Source organism: Haliotis rubra, unplaced genomic scaffold (assembly GCF_003918875.1).
Source record: "Haliotis rubra isolate DU_JTF1 unplaced genomic scaffold, ASM391887v1 Scf910, whole genome shotgun sequence".
Taxonomy (NCBI): domain Eukaryota; kingdom Metazoa; phylum Mollusca; class Gastropoda; order Lepetellida; family Haliotidae; genus Haliotis; species Haliotis rubra.
Genome location: NW_025767647.1, coordinates 127,911 through 145,526, shown reverse-complemented (window position 1 = coordinate 145,526; position 17,616 = coordinate 127,911). Strand labels below are relative to the sequence as shown.

Below are 17,616 nucleotides of genomic sequence, written 5' to 3'. Positions count from 1 at the left end.
CTGATGAAATTTTACTAGCCAGGGACCACAGGACCAGCGTAAATTTCACACATTGCATATCTTTAGCAGAAAGACTTCCATCCCGTATTCCCCTTCTAAACCTAACCCTAACAGTGTATGCTTATGCTGGCAGTTTAATCTGAACATAGGACACAACCTACTTCCATTGAAATCATATTAGATATATACATGCATATCTTTTCCTCATCACTAAAATATAGGTGGGATATGGGCGGAAGTCAAACTTCCATAACACTATTATCTCAGGAATATGCTAAAACATTTCCTTAACACCGGTTGTGATAATGTAATGTTCTGAGTGAGTATGATTTAATACCTCTTTCAGCAATACTCCAACAACACTCGGAGAGAGAGAGGAGAGGAACACCAGATATGGGAACCACAAATTGTACCAACAGCAAATACTTTATCCACTATGCTTCCCCGACGTCCCATAAACTGTTTGTACATGTCATATGCTTAACATGATAATAGTGTAACGAGATTCCAAGTGACAACTTTAGCAACCGGCTTCACCTGTATATGTGAAAGGTACATTTGGACACCCATGTGTCAGTTATCATAATATCAGCTGATCTAGTTCAGGAGCTAAAGCTCAACCATGGCAATACGAACGACATAATACTGTTTTTGTTTGAAATTGCACAGACATTACACTACCTTGTGTAGCTGCGCTTTGTTGTGCTTTGATGTACATACACATAAATCATGATCTCAAATATATAATACTGATCATGATCCCAAATATATAATACTGAACTTTGGTATACCATACTTTGCACCACACTTTTTTTATGAAATTGCAAGGGTCGCCTGACCATAACCATCGATATATATTCAATATGCAACTCCATTTTCAAATTTCATCAAATGTCAGGAATGAATTCTAACAAGAAACCCATTGCATAATAAACTCACATAGAATTCTTGCGCAATTTTCCGGTTCAATGATGTTTTGCCGGTTGCGTCCTGGTGGTCACCTAGGTTGCATACATGTAGATGTAGGCTTTACATTCATTGTGGTCAACCTTAACACAATATTTCCCTCTTGGGCACAGGGTTCTTCAACTTACTACCACCGAAATCCACTCATCGTTCCACATGCATAGCTGAGCCTAGTCTGGCACTTGTCAAAACAAAATGTGCAACTCACCTGTCTTTTTTCAAAGTTTTCACGTTCAACTTCCAAAGAACTCTTCCCTCTTTGACTAACCACCCTTGGTAAATGCAAGGACGACATGTTAACGCAGTATTTTGGACAATTATCGAACTAACTTTACTGTATTGACATCCAGTCAACAAGATTCAGTCTCCATTTTTGACACACTCACACCGACCTCTCGTGGCTAACTATAGAACTAGGGGCGACAACTCCATGTTTACAACAAAGGGGGTGTGTCTCGGAACATTTCGTACGATTTTTACCGGATCTTCCATTGAAACGTAGTAAACTGTAATGTGTAGATTAAACAAATTAGGTGATTGTTTGCACATAATGAAAGTACAGTATATTGAAAAAAGGTTCTCAAAACAACGCATTGCTGTTTCTAATCACTGTAACTGTCATTAATCTTTACATCATGATATATAGTGTAAATAAAATGTTTGTATTGCTCTAACACAAATGCCTGAAATAGCATTATACAAAACAGCTGTTGTTCCGAAACAGTTCGACACGTGAATCTACATACAGAAGCCACAATGATTCATTTCCATACACGGAAGAAATATGCAAGGGCAACAATGAACCACGCTTATTTGTCGTCTCATTATAACATAACTGTTTGCGTCATAACAGCTCACCGTTTTGTTTCCTGGCATGATTCCGAAACACCAAGACTCACTCACTCACAGCAGCTGAGTGAAACTGGAGCTCTGAGATTCCGTCGGACAATGCGCAGTGACACTACGAAGATACAGACAGACCGGTTGTGATGTCGAGTTAAGGGTTTCATATCCTATTACTCATAAGTGCGGAATCCTTTGTAAATTGAAGGCTTCATGAACGGATTAATCGTATCCTGTCTCGTTATGACTAAATAATGAAACGCATGAAATTGATTTTTTTTATTAGAGACAAACATCCTTGTGTCGAAGTTTCATATGTCTTATATCTCGAAGTAAAAGTTTGGCCACAGCGCATTCAGTATTTTGTCAGTATTTTGCGGGTGTGTCGAACGTCCGATAATTCGAGGCCGTTCTTTTCTGGTGAAAAGGAAGAAGAATATTATTTGGTTACAGCGTAAAATTGTAAAATGCACGTATGACAATAGCAATATTCATGAAAAGGCTAGACTATCAGGCCTATGAGACATGCAGCATAGCGTATGAATATATAATGCATCCCATACAAGATTATACCCCAAAATGCAGAACTATTACCTTTTTCCAACTGGATCGATGGCATCCAGATATGTAGACTATTGAGCTATGAAAATTTTCCTAGTCAAACAATGATCCATAAGCTAATAAATACTGAGAATACGCCATCAACAGCAGTGTAATGCATAACCACTCAACCCCTAAAGTTTAAGTCTCAGTCATCATGTATAAGTGCGGTATGTCTCCCAGACCATTGAGAAAGGAGTCCAGCCTAAGTCTACACAACCCAGCTAAATTGCCTCCGTTCTAAGCCTGAAATTAAGCACTGTATGCATGCTCCGCTTGTGTCGGAAATATATATATAGATATATGAGATATGAGTGTATGTGTGTGTGTGTGTGTGTGAGAGAGAGAGAGAGAGAGAGAGAGAGAGAGAGAGAGAGAGAGAGAGAGAGAGAGAGAGAGAGAGAGAGAGAGAGGGTGCCCTCCACCAAGGATCATAAATCGTGAGGAATCTGGGTTTCGAACCCACGATGTGCCTAACTCTGAAGCCAAGGGACGTAATTCTCCACAGCGATTTACATGACTTGACCATCCTGAACGTCAAAACACGCAACAGGAATGATTTCGAACTGAAACAAATCTTTCAGACACCATTTTGTTGAACATTTAATGACGACACAAATAAGTGATACACATTGTGTCAGCTTCGCCCAATGCATTATGAGTATGAAGACATTTTACATTCGCTTCATCAACTTACTACAAGTTGGGAAATAGAATGGAGTTTGTGTGGCAACATAGGAAAACATGATGTAATCACATACAGTGATATAAATATTTGGTAAAGTGACCAATGGTATAAACATCGGTGAACAAACTCAGTGACAGGTACACGGTTAAAGTTACACCAATGGTGCAAACGTGGGATAAACTGACCAATGGTATAACTGACTGAGTTTGGTTTTACGCCGCTTTTAGCAATATTCTAGCAACATCACGACGGGGGACACCAGAAATGGGCTTCACACAATGTACCCGTGTGGGGATTCGAACCCGGCTCTTCGGTGTGACGAGCCAACGCTTTAACCACTAGGCTACCCCACCGCCCCACCAATGGTATAAACGTAGGATAAAGTGACCAGCGCTATAAACATATTACAAGTGACCAATGGTGTACACGTAGGTAAAGTAACCAGCGCTATAAACGTATCATAAAGTGACCAGTGGTATCGTAGGATAAAGTGACCATAACTATAAACGTAGGATAAATTGACCCGTGGTATAAACGTAGGATAAACGAGAACAACGGTATATATGGGATAAAGGAAGATAGTGGTACAACGTTCTCCAAAATATGTCTTTGTGGCTGGATAACAGTGCTCCAGTGAAAATGGCCGCCCATCTATGTTTACAGTGGCGTCCTTGTGACCTCTGAGGCAGTCACGGAAGAGATTGCTGGTTTGAGAAGAGATTTATTACCCATATGGTGAAACATAACCAGAGTCATATATATCATATGTTCACATATCACTGTTGCCAAGCAACCATTACTTCTGTATTTCGACGTCTGTGACGTCATTAAACAATTGAACGTGACGTCAGTGAAGAGGGCCGTCACACTTGCTTACCGTGTTTTATTGCACGAATGTACATGAATAAAATGGACAATAAAGAAATAATTGTACTCGAGCACGTGTGTCAAATGACTCATACGAAACTCGTGAAAAATTATGTATTGCCCTCGATTTCGCTCTGACAAAATTTCACACTCGTTTCTTATACGTCGTATAATATACTTGCTTGTGTAATAATTGCTATTTCTTGGCTTCATTTGAGATGAAGGAGAAACACATTCGAGCGAAGTGAAATCAAGAAATGATCTTGATCTGAATCTTGTATGAAGACGCGGCTTTCCAAACAGGTAAATAACTCTCTCCTATAAGATTTTTCATGTATCCAAATACTTAAGCAACAAATTAAACGTACTTATAATAATGCATAAAGGTTTTTCCTAATATCCCTGAACATATGAATTAACACGAATCAAACATATATACAAACTAATTATTATGGTCATGCAATGACTGAAATTTATTTAATGGCATGTAAACTACGTGTCATTGATATGCCATGGAAATCTTACAATCGGCATGTTTGGTCATGCTATGTAGAGTGAGTGAGTTGGGTTTTGAGTGCGAGTAATGGTTTTCACATATTGCACCCACGTGGGAGAATCGAACACGGGTCTTTGAGGCTATGCGTTAATCGTGGAGTTATATTGTCTTATAAAAGGAAAACATTAATGTATATGCTCTGGGATTTTGTAAATGTATTTATGACTTTGCGGAAATATATTTTTTGGTGCTGGCCATACGGTAGGTTTTAATCACATTTATACTTCCTGGTTGTTCGTCCCATTTGATACATCAAACTGAGCTATCGCCATGTTCTATATCAATGATTTGTTGTTTAACGCCGCGTTCAGCAATCTGACGGTATATAGTCAGCAAATATTTGAGTCCGGACCTGACATTCCAATGATTGACACAATGAGCATCGATTAACGCGTCTGGGATACGATCTAAGTCGGCGAGCATGGCCACGTTAACCGCAACTCGTTATAGCGTTGCTTGCTGGATATAAATTTTAACCAGGATCTTCACAGGATATATTTCACTACAACGATCGGCACCTGAGACGACATACCAAAAAGTCTCTTTAAGCGTAGTGTAACCCCTTATAACTGTCATCTTTGGGAACACGTGACCCTTGAAATGACATGATAATACGAGCCTCGTTTCAAAAGATAACTACTTTCAAGTGCAGTTGCAAGTTTAATGTCAAATTTGTGACGCTATTTCTAGTTCAATGTCCGGTCTGCTCGCATTGTCGTATTCTGGCATTGCACGGGGCGGACCTTGTTAAGCTTAGCTTGACAGGACGAGACAACACGATGATACTTCCCTGTGGAAACATTAAAGGCTGTAACCAGCGAGTCAACAAGGATAATCGCGCTTCCAGTCTGAGTGTCAGGCTTTTGATTTAAAACAAGAGCAGTGTGACAGTGTTGTATCCAGTACATCCACGGAGTGACAGTGTTGGTCTCCAGTACAACACCAGTGTGACAGCGTTGGTATCAAGTACAACACCAGTGTGACAGTGTTGTATCCAGTACAATATACGCGTGGCAGTGTTGGTATCAAGTACAACACCAATGTGACAGTGTTGGTATCCAGTACAACACCAGTGTGACAGTGTTGGTATCCAGGACAACATCAGTGCGTGACAGTGTTGGTATTCCACAACACCAGTGTGACAGTGTTGGTATCCAGTGCAACACCAGTGTGACAGTGTTGGTATCCAGTACAACACACCAGTGTGACAGTGTTGGTATCCAGTACAACACCAGTGTGACAGAGGTGGTATCCAGTACAACAGCAGTGTGACAGTGTTGGTATCCAGTGCAACACCAGTGTGACAGTGTTGGTATCCAGTACAACACCAGTGTGACAGTGTTGGTATCCAGTACAACACCAGTGTGACAGTGTGGTATCCAGTGTGTGACAGTGTGGTATCCAGTACAACACCAGTGTGACAGTGTTGGTATCCAGTACAACACCAGTGTGACAGTGTTGGTATCCAGTACAACACCAGTGTGACAGTGTTGGTATCCAGTACAACACCAGTGTGACAGTGTTGGTATCCAGTACAACACCAGTGTGACAGTGTTGGTATCCAGTACAACACCAGTGTGACAGTGTTGGTATCCAGTACAACACCAGTGTGACAGTGTTGGTATCCAGTGCAACACCAGTGTGACAGTGTTGGTATCAGTGCACAGTGTTGGTATCCAGTACAACACCAGTGTGACAGTGTTGGTATCCAGTGCAACACCAGTGTGACATGTGACAGTGTTGGTATCCAGCAGAACACCAGTGTGACAGTGTTGGTATCCAGTACAACACCAGTGTGACAGTGTTGGTATCCAGTGTGTTGGTATCAAACACCAGTGTGACAGTGTTGGTATCCAGTACAACACCAGTGTGACAGTTGTGTTGGTATCCAGTACAACACCAGTGTGACAGTGTTGGTATCCAGTGCAACACCAGTGTGACAGTGTTGGTATCCAGTGCAACACCAGTGTGACACCAGTGTGACAGTGTTGGTATCCAGTGCAACACCAGTGTGACAGTGTTGGTATCCAGTACAACACCAGTGTGACAGTGTTTGTATCCAGTACAACTCCAGTGTGACAGTGTTGGTATCCAGTACAACTCCAGTGTGACAGTGTTGGTATCCAGTACAACTCCAGTGTGACAGTGTTTGTATCCAGTACAACACCAGTGTGACAGTGTTGGTATCCAGTACAACACCAGTGTGACAGTGTTGGTATCCAGTACAACACCAGTGTGACAGTGTTGGTATCCAATACAACACCGGTTGGACAGTGCTCGCATCCACGACAGCTTCAGGGCGTCAGGTAGTATTCAGTACATCACAACAAACCTGCTCTGAATTGAAACTTATTTTTCAAAGAATTACCTTTTTGCTATGACTTACATGTCATTATATGAGTTTGACTGAAGTTCACGAATCCATGATCCAAAGGTATTGCTACTTTCAGTATGGGTATTGATCTCCTTTTTATCTTTTAGTTAAGCACACACGTGATATTAAGAAATCACCAACTGAAAGGAACTAGAGATCACTGACATTAGCAACATGAATATTGCATGTATCAAGGCTTTTATCTAGTCCCAAAGACACCCGAGGAACTTGTGCGGCAAACAACATATCCAGTAGTTTCGATATGTCGCCAAGGACAATGCATGTACTTCTCACTGTTTGGTTTATTGCTCGTGTCTTTGCCTTCAGCTATGATCAGAGACCTTGTTTCGAGAAGCTTTGTTGGTGTAGGAACATTGTTGCAAATTGTACTCGGAATCCCAGTCTGACATTTGTCCCTCTCTGTTCAGGAGCTCAGAATATATCTGTATTCATATTTTCATACAATTATCTTACACGTATTTCAAACCACACTTTAGATAACATTACAGCTCCATACATGAATATCCAACACTTGAATCTTGTCGGTAACAACATCACAGCTGTGTCGTCCCATGGTTTTGCCAAGTTAAACAGCTTATTAAGTCTTGACATCAGCCATAACCCAATCATACTGACAACGCTGGCCAAAGCTTTTCACTTTTTGTCACCCTCAGTCAGTTATATCTACCTAAACGACCTTGGAATTAGCGATTCAGATCTTGAGGAGAATCTACTGGAAGGTCTCCACTATAGGATAACAGGGATCCATCTTGCACAAAACAATTTGACTAAATTCAATTTTAGCCACTTTGCTGGGTTTCCTGAACTGACAACCTTGGACCTACATAAAAACATGATTAACCTATACCCAGATTCTTTCAGTGACGTATGTTCCAAGACATTGGCTACCTTGTGGATACATCATAATAACATCACGTTAATGCCAGATTTCTGTTTCAATAATGAGTCTTCCTTTCCTAACCTGTACACCCTTGAGATTGGTTACAATCAGATTCCATATTTGAATAAGAGTAGTTTCGGCTGCTTGTCAAAGTGTACCGGAGTGTGTCTGACCCATTTGCAAATATCAGGGAACCCCTTTCAAATGATTGGTGGTGAGACCTTCCGTCAATTTTCGAATCTTCAAGAGCTTGAAATGAAACAGTTATCATCTGCCCAGACTGATATCGATGACGAAACATTCGTCGGCTGCAACAGCCTCAACTACCTTGACCTCTCCAGCAACAATATCGCTGCAGACAAACTCGAGCACCTTGTGCGACCATTAATTAAAACATTGAACTATCTTAACTGTAGCAACTGCAGCTTACAAAAAGTGCCGGATGTCATATCAGAACTGGCTGGACTGGAGTACATGTTTCTAGATCATAATCACATTAAATCCATTAGCGACAACGCGTTTATCAAGAACGTTAAACTTCTGAAGATGTCATTAAGTGACAACAGTCTCAGCTATGTGTTCATACCGATCTCCATACGGAGTCGTCTCACCTATGTCAACATTGAGAACAATCCCTTCAATTGTAACTGTGACTTACTGTGGTTTAAAGATTGGCTGATTGCCCGGAGTTTGTTCAGACGTCGCTTATCCTATTATACCTGTTTTAGTCCCCCAGACACCAAAGGGAAGAGACTGGTAGATGTTCCATCTGTTACGAAATTTGTTTGCCTGTATGACAGCCAGTACGTCTCTCTGGTGGTCTGTGCCGTTGTAGCTGTGCTGATGTCTATTGTGTGCTTTGCGTTGGGCTACAAGTGGAGGTGGAATATCCGCTACTTTCTGGTCTGGAAGAGGAGAAGACACAGCTCCTCATCTGAAGCCATGCCTCTTCTGGCGTGTGACATCTACCTTCTGTACTCAGATGAAGACTTCGTTTGGGTTAGACATCAAGCTTTGCCCAATTTGGAGGACAAAGGTCGTTTGAGGATTTGCTTTCGTCCACGAGACTTTGATCCTAAGATTCATATCATGGACAGCATTGTGAAGAATCTTAATGGATGCAGGAAGGTTCTTATGGTAGTGTCCAACAGCTTCTGTAAGGACACTGGATGTCAGTTCGAGCTGTCCTTGGTACAGAAACGCTTGGAGGACCCCCACGAGGCGTTTGTTGTGGTCCTTTTGGAGGACATTGATGATAGATATAAGTCGGAATTTCTCTCCCGTCTCCTACAAGAATGTAACGTTATAACCTGGCCTGGGAGTGGTCAGAACGAAGCTGAATTTTGGAATCAAGTCCTGCTGATGTTACAAAGGTCATACGAGTCAGGCGAATTAAACACAATGTAATTTCGGATGACCAACTGCAGAATCAGGCAATAGTGACGTTTCAACAATGGTAATGAACGTGGTTGTTCATCAGAATGTGGATTCACTGACAGGATGACCAATCAGTGTGAGAATGAAGCTGAATTTGGGGATGAGGACCCGTTGACGTTAAATAGTTCAGACGTATTGGATGCTATGGGTGAATTTGGACACATCAAAGTAGGGGTTTGCAGAAGTTTCCTTGCAGTATAATGTTTTTGTTGCTTTTCAAAATATGTGAGGAATAGATGATCTGAATACCATGAAACTGACATTTTGAATGACATGTATGGAACAAAAACACAAGTGTACAGTCCTGTCTGTTGCTTCAGTAAATCGGTGATGTAGGTAAAACACCCGGATGAATAGGTCCTGAGCGGGAGTGGCCACTCTTGGTCCTCCACTTCTGGGACGATCTTGTGTCGAATTGAAACGGGACGTTGAAGTGTCTTGCAACGACTGACTGGACTCCCCTGCTTCCAAACGTCCAATGGCGATATTTCGGTCTGTAGCTTTCAGGCATGTCAATTTGTATCTTCGTTTGCGTCGTACATGTCATAATGAAATAATGAATGTGGTTTGGCCTTTTATAGTCGATGTCTCCACTCATGTTTCCGACACATTGCACGTGCACTACGTGGAAAACCTTTTCTGCATGCACTTTTCCTATATCGTTTTCATTTTTATGACAAACGTTTACAAACACATTTTGGGATGCGTTTGCGCGCAATACACAACAACCACGACATGAGTAACGGGATTCAAACATAGGACTTGTCTTAATGACGATTGCAGTCAAATTATATCGAAATGAACTGCTGAAAACACCTCTGCGGGTTGTTTTTGTGAAGAGTGTATCTTACCTAGATCATTTCTTCTAGAGTTCTCTGTGAGAATGTAGATTGTTCTTCGTCTTCTTGTCGATTGTTTTCTCCCAACTATCCAATGTACGTATATCTAACAATAGCAGGTGCTTCCACTGTGCCCAATCTCTCATACTGATTGTGCTTCGTTTATGTGTCGACAGTACTTGGTCTGACCAAGGTCTGTACGCCTTCATACCAACGATTCGTCTTACCAACAATTTCGTGTAACTTCCTGGGGTGGCATTTTGTATAAGTTGGAGAGCCAGATAAGTACAAACAATGGATGAACAAGTTTGTTGTTTCTGTTAATTATTTTTCTACCTGTTTCTTACCTGCTTGATAACGATACAAGAATCAGTATCGAAATGTGGCATCACCTGAATAACGAAGTTGTTCCTCTATAAAGTGTATCCTTCGCGTAATCCGCATTTGTAAGTCTTTTACCTTCACATGTACTCTCTCTTATTAACGATTCCAGTTACTCCAACCAACGATTGCACTTATTCCAACCAACGTGTATTTCATTTTATTAACAATCAACACCAGGTATAGAACGATTGTGCTTCGTAACACGGGATCGGGATCTTGTTTAGTCTGAACAACGACGATACGTTTGCATTCCCACAATTCCCCAGCAACAGTATTTAAAACATGGTGTTGATTTTAATGTATCCTGATCGTGTTATCAATGTTAACATGCCTGAAGCGACAACTTAGTTTCCGTTTCCTTCTCGGGTGATTTGAATTTAAAATTGTTTCCTTTAGGCTATTATTGTTTTTGCATAGCCAACACATGAGCGAGTCATTATATTCTTTTTAATCAATTTTAGCAACTGAGGATTTATATTTCCTTTGAGACGCGGGCGTTATACTTCCCTGTATAAAGGACACTATCGATCGCGGCAGTCAGACTTCGTTAAAGATAAGTATCATTTTCCTTGTAACCCGCCATGTAAAATTTGTCGCGTGAATCCGAAGTGTGCGGGGCCGATGGTTATAGGATCGAGATGTGCAAGACAGTGGCCTGACAATAACGACATCGGAAAGTGACTGTTGCGTTATTCAGCGCGATCTGTGTGCAGTGTGCAAGTAACCAGTGCAGCCAATTGGCTGAATTAACCGATACTGCACCTACACCGTAACTTGTAAGGCAGTTGCGTTGGTGTGAGAGGTTTGTGGTTACCATGGCTGCCCTTAGTGATATTTACTGTTGGCAGTAGTGTTGGTGACTTATGCTGAATCTGCCTGATTGGTTGTATTCAGTGTAATCTACGTTGTGTTTGTGGTATCAGTACAACACTTCCTGATTCGTACGAAATCACTGAAACTTCAGGGGGTTAACCGGTTCAGACTTTGCGTGAATGTTCTGGTAGCCAGTGTGACACCTTCGTAACCGTGGAGGTAACCAGTGTGACACCTTCGTAACTGTGGAGTAGCCAGTGTGACACCTTCGTATCTGTTGATGTAGCCAGTGTGACACCTTCGTAACCGTGGAGGTAACCAGTGTGACACCTTCGTAACTATGGAGGTAACCAGTGTGACACCTTCGCAACCGTTGAGTAGCCAGTCTGACACCTTCATAACAATGGAGCAGCCAGTGTGACACCTTCGTAACTGTGGAGGTAACCAGTGTGACACCTTCGTAACCGTGGAGTAGCCAGTGTGACACCTTCGCAACCGTTGAGTAGCCAGTCTGACACCTTCATAACAATGGAGCAGCCAGTGTGACACCATCGTAACTGTGGAGGTAGCCAGTGTGACACTTTCGTAACCGGGAAGTAGCCATTGTGACACCTTCGTAACCGTGGAGGTAACCAGTATGACACCTTCGTACCTGTGGACGTAACGAGTGTGACACCTTCGTAACTGTGGAGGTAGCCATTGTGACAGCTTCGTAAGTGCGGAGTAGCCAGTGTGACACCTTCGTAACTGTGGAGGTAACCAGTGTGACACCTTCGTAACGGTGGAGATAACCAGTGTGAAGCCTTCGTAACTGTGGAGGTAACCAGTGTGAAGCCTTCGTAACTGTGGAGGTAACCAGTGTGACACCTTCGTAACGGTGGAGGTAACCAGTGTGACACCTTCGTAACTGTGGAGGTAACCAGAGTGACACCGTAACTGTGGAGGTAACCAGAGTGACACCTTCGTAACTATGGAGCTAACCAGTGTGACACCTTCGTAACTGTGGAGGTAACCAGTGTGACACCTTCGCAACGGTGCAGGTAGCTGATGTGATATCTTCGTAACGGTGGAGCTAACCAGTGTGACACCTTCGTAACTGTGGAGGTAACCAGTGTGACACCTTCGCAACGGTGCAGGTAGCTGATGTGACATCTTCGTAACGGTGGAGCTAACCAGTGTGACACCGTAACGGTGGAGCTAACCAGTGTGACACCTTCATAACTGCAGAGTTAGCAGCAGTGCAGCGGCAATCCTTCCTAGAGACTCTTTGTTTGTACCTGTCACTGGAGGTAGCGTAGCCATTGTGAAACCTACGTATCAGTAGAGGTACCCTTGTGACACGTAACAAACTTTGGGTGACACTTTCGTAATTGTGGAGGTAACTCACAATAAGTAATGGGTATCAGCTCAACTGTGTAAGTAACAGCAGCTGCGAGATTTCCCAAAGGATCATTTCTGTTTTATGATATGTATCTTATCCAAGATACAGGGGTTTGCATATTTAAATACCGTTTGGCGCAGTGTTCATAGTATATTTCTGCTGTTGAACTAAAATTACCAAAAAAGACAACGTCTTCAATCTGAGGGAGCCCAAGTTTTTGTCCAGGCAGTAAACTAGCATGGTATAGAGATAGTTCCATGTACATAGCAACACTCAACTAAGACACGGAAACACTTCTGTGATTGTGATTTTGTGCAGAGAAGCATCATTTGTACCAATATTGTCTGCAAAAGGAGAGGCACCACGGTCAGTATGGCACTGCGTGCACTCATGTTGGTGGGTTCTTTGGCCGGTCTGTACATACGTTGCGAGGAGATTCCTTTCCCTTATGGAAAGCCGTGTTATGAAATCCTGTGTTGGTGTCATAATACTAGTGCTCATTGTATCGGAAATGACGACCGTTTGACATATATCCCCAAATTGAGAAGCGAATTTAATATTACAACTTTGTTCTTTCAATATAACTTCCTTGCACAAATCAGAGACAATACCTTTGATAATCTTACAACATTAATACTACTTCATCTAAATCTTCAACACTGCAATATATCCCATGTATCTGAACATGCTTTCAATAAACTGACTAAGCTACGAAGCCTACACCTAGGTCATAACCCCATCATTTTGAAATCACTGGCCGTTGCTTTTCATTCGTTGTCTAATTTAGGTCACATCTACCTTAATGGCCTTGGCATCAGAGACTCGGATCTTGAGGAGAATCTACTGGAAGGTCTCCTCAGAAGCCCAATTACAGGGATTCATCTTGCTAGAAACAATTTGGCTAAATTCAATTTTAGCCACTTTGCTGGGTTTCCTGAATTGACAACCCTGAATCTACATCACAACATGATTAACCTATACCCAGATTCTTTCAATCATGTATTTTCCAAGGTATTGGCTACATTGTGGATACATCATAATAACATCACGTTAATGCCAGATTTCTGTTCCAATAATGAGTCTGTCTTTCCTAACCTGTCCACCCTTCGGATTGGTTACAATCAGATTCCATATCTGAATAAGAGTAGTTTCGGCTGTTTGTCAAAGTGTACCGGAATGTGTCTGACCCATTTGCAAATATCAGGGAACCCCTTTCAAATTATTGGTAGTGAGACGTTCCGTCAAGTTCCGAGTCTTCAACAGCTTGTAATGAAACAGTTATCATCTGCCCAGACTGATATCGATGACGAGACATTCGTCGGCTGCAACAGGCTCAACTACCTTGACCTCTCCGGCAACAATATCACTCCAGACAAACTCGAGCACCTTGTGCGACCATTAATTAAAACATTGAAATACCTTAACTGTAACAACTGCAGCTTACAAATAGTGCCGGATGTCATATCAGAACTGGCTGGACTGGAGAGCATGTTTCTAGATCATAATCACATTAAATCCATTAGCGACAACGTGTTTATCAACAACGTTAACCTTCTGAAGATGTCATTAAGTAACAACAGTCTCAGCTATGTGTTCATACCGATCTCCATACGGAGTCGTCTCACCTATGTCAACATTGAGAACAATTCTTTCAATTGTAACTGTGACTTACTGTGGTTTAAAGATTGGCTGATCGGTGCCCGGAGTTTGTTCAGACGTCGCTTATCCTATTATACCTGTTTTAGTCCCCCAGGCACCAAAGGGAAGAGACTGGTAGATGTTCCATCTGTTACGAAATTTGTTTGCCTGTATGACAGCCAGTACGTCTCTCTGGTGGTCTGTGCCGTTGTAGCTGTGCTGATGTCTATTGTGTGCTTTGCGTTGGGCTACAAGTGGAGGTGGAATATCCGCTACTTTCTGGTCTGGAAGAGGAGAAGACATAGCTCCTCATCTGAAGCCATGCCTCTTCTGGCGCGTGGCATCTACCTTCTGTACTCGGATGAAGACTTCGTTTGGGTTAGACTTAAAGCTTTGCCCAATTTGGAGGACAAAGGTCATTTGCAAATTTGTTTTCGATCACGAGACTTTGATCCTAAGATTCATATCATGGACAGCATTGTGAAGAATCTTAATGGATGCAGAAAGGTTCTTATGGTAGTGTCCAACAGCTTCTGTAAGGACACTGGATGTCAGTTCGAGCTGTCCTTGGTACAGAAACGCTTGGAGGACCCCCACGAGGCGTTTGTTGTGGTCCTTTTGGAGGACATTGATGATAGATATATGTCGGAATTTCTCTCCAGTCTCCTACAAGAATGTAACGTTATAACCTGGCCTGGGAGTGGTCAGAACGAAGCTGAATTTTGGAATCAAGTCCTGTTGATGTTACAAAGGTCATACGAGTCAGGCGAATTAAACACAATGTAATTTCGGATGACCAACTCCAGAATCAGGCAATAGTGACGTTTCAACAGTGATAATGAACTATCAAATAATGGATTTACTCACAGGATAGAAGGGGAACTGTTCTTGATGTTCGTCCTGGTATTATCCACATTCAAGAATCACCGGGAAAAGTAGCCAAATGGTTGCCAAAATATGTAGAAATGGAATGTACCCTAAAGTTATCTCTGCTGAAGGGCTGCTGTTATTGCTATTATACCATTCACTCTTTCATACAAATTCAAGTTGTTCCTGTACCAATCGCCGATAGGTTTCTGTGAAGCATTTGGCATGTAACAGATGCATCCTTGGAGAAGGCTAAAACGACCTTCTATGCTCACAAAACTGTGTGTGTTTATCAGTCAGAGACTGATGTATGTCATCGTACTCCAGTTGTGCAGATCTTTGCTCATGATGTCCTTCACTGGCTTGGTTTGGTTGTCCAGGTCAGACTCGACATAGACCGCTGTCAAGTACAGTAATCTACGCTACAACGAACTCGAAGTGACACGAATTGTGCTTCTTAATAACTATTGTTCGTTACACACATTAAGACTATAATTTAAAGCAAAAGGCTCGGATAAAACATAGGTCGTCACATCAGTTCGTTATAAGCAGGTTAGTAATAAACGCAGTTTACTTTAGCTCGAATACTCTTGAGGGCAACCTAAAGAAACAAAAAACCAAAACACCAACCCCAAACAAAAAAAACCAACCAAACAAACAAAACAAAACAAACAACCACAAAACAACCACCCCCCCAAAAACCCCAAAACAAACAAACAAACAAAACCCATAAAACAAAACAAAAACCCAAACAAAAACAACAAACCATAAAATAACAAAACGTCATTGTCTTGCTGTTTAGAGGATATGGTATCTTTGTGTTGAATGTTACATTTAAATTTTGCTGTTTTAAACATATTGTACAGAAATTGCTATGTTTCATTTACAATTTATCGATATGTACATATGCACAAATTTGAATTATTCTATAAAGGTTGTTGAAGATGTCTTCTGTTCGGCTTTGCTGTAAATACTGACATAAACTTTGGAAAGAAAACATATCTGTAAATATTGTGCACTCACACAGAACCCTAGGGTAACAGAAGTCAGAACCATTGCTGTCGCACATGTTTAAAACAGACCATGGTTGTAATTAGTAACACAGTGGGCCGGGAATTGTAACCACCTGTCTTACTCACAGCTAAAATAACAGCTGCTTATTAAAATAACTGTGATTAAATGTGTTTATGTATTTACAGCTTTACTAATATATAGATAATCTCACCCAAGTGTCGTCTGATATCTGTGTTGATATATTGGATATCAGAGGACACGAGGGTGATATTATATTTATCATCCAAAATCATTCTTCATCAGTTATCAGTAAAAGAATGAATTCATCTGAACTAACACCTGCCTTAGACTTCTTGAGCAGTGTTCTCAGTGACGCCATAGCATTTGACGTCATCGGCTTTATGACATCATAGTCAGCTGTGTTCTAAGTGATTTTAAAGCATTGTGAGGTCATTAACTGATGATGAAATATCATTATGACAGTTCAGTAGTTGTAGATCTCGCTTGATCTCACACAAGCGATATCTGCTGTTGGAGCCAGTTTTGGATGATAAATATATTTTAGCCTGAACAGGATAAGGTTAAGGTAGTGTCTCACACTGACCGTATTGTCCATCAGATATTTGTGTATTGATTGTTCAACGCTACACCAAGAAGTTCACCAGGCTCCGATTTCTCGAAACAAACTTAAGTTTTTACTCAAATTTCAAACTGAGTTTGACAATTTGAAATAACTGAATTTTTAACTCAACTGCATTTTTAAAATAAAAAGGCCAAACGCCTTAAGTAATCCATCCACCAAACTCAAATTGTTTAGTATGTTTGAGTTTAATATCGATTTCAGTTCATTCTGTTAAATGCATTTTCTCTATTTGAGTAAAAACTCGAACTTAAGTCAAAACTCAGACTTAAGTTTGTTTCGAGAAATCGGGGCCAGGTCTATGACGGTAGTCAAAATTGGCGAGTTTCGACCCGACAACATTGAAAATACAGTTTACTCCGGCCTCATCTACTCATTTGATATCTTAACGGCGTTGTTTAGAAATGCGTATCTACAAGATGACATTAAAAATTGATTGATCTGTACATAACTGTATTACCTTTACAAAAACATTTTGCTAGACTACTTTGATATATTGCAATTATAACAATGACTTCAATCCCGTGCTTTCTTTTATTTGTAACTTTTAATAATATTCAGTCTTGTTTATGGTTGTGTTTTAATAGGGAGAGGCCTTTACACAGAGCCTATGTTCCTGTTGACCAATCCCATTTCTTTCTGAAATAAACATTGCTGAAGCCACAATATTGTGAATATATTAAGTTCCTGGAAAAGATTATCGAATCTGGATTGACCTCAGAAATTAGGTACATCATTGTGACGTCATTGGGTAAAAAGGCCTAATAAGTGTGAACACTCTATGAATTATGCTATGATGACACTCGGT

At 41.2% G+C, this 17,616-nt stretch overlaps 3 protein-coding genes across 3 annotated transcripts in view; 2 read left to right on the top strand and 1 right to left on the bottom strand.

Moving 5' to 3' along the window:
• The window catches only part of LOC124264157 (huntingtin-interacting protein 1-like), a 49,765-nt gene extending 48,407 nt beyond the window's left edge, over positions 1 to 1,358 (bottom strand). The window contains exon 1 of the mRNA XM_046698893.1: positions 1,175 to 1,358. Within this exon, the coding sequence (XP_046554849.1) occupies positions 1,175 to 1,261 (87 nt within the window). The 5' untranslated portion in view covers positions 1,262 to 1,358. The remainder of the gene's footprint in view (positions 1 to 1,174) is intronic.
• A 5,200-nt stretch (positions 1,359 to 6,558) lies between these two features.
• On the top strand, positions 6,559 to 9,847 carry LOC124264167 (toll-like receptor 13). The gene has a single exon (XM_046698906.1). It carries the CDS (start codon positions 7,157 to 7,159, stop codon positions 9,200 to 9,202), a length of 2,046 nt encoding a protein of 681 aa, XP_046554862.1. The 5' UTR covers positions 6,559 to 7,156; the 3' UTR covers positions 9,203 to 9,847.
• A 152-nt stretch (positions 9,848 to 9,999) lies between these two features.
• On the top strand, positions 10,000 to 15,793 carry LOC124264162 (toll-like receptor 13). Its single transcript, XM_046698902.1, has one exon. It carries the CDS (start codon positions 13,022 to 13,024, stop codon positions 15,071 to 15,073), a length of 2,052 nt encoding a protein of 683 aa, XP_046554858.1. The 5' UTR covers positions 10,000 to 13,021; the 3' UTR covers positions 15,074 to 15,793.
• The last annotated feature ends 1,823 nt before the right edge of the window (positions 15,794 to 17,616 follow it).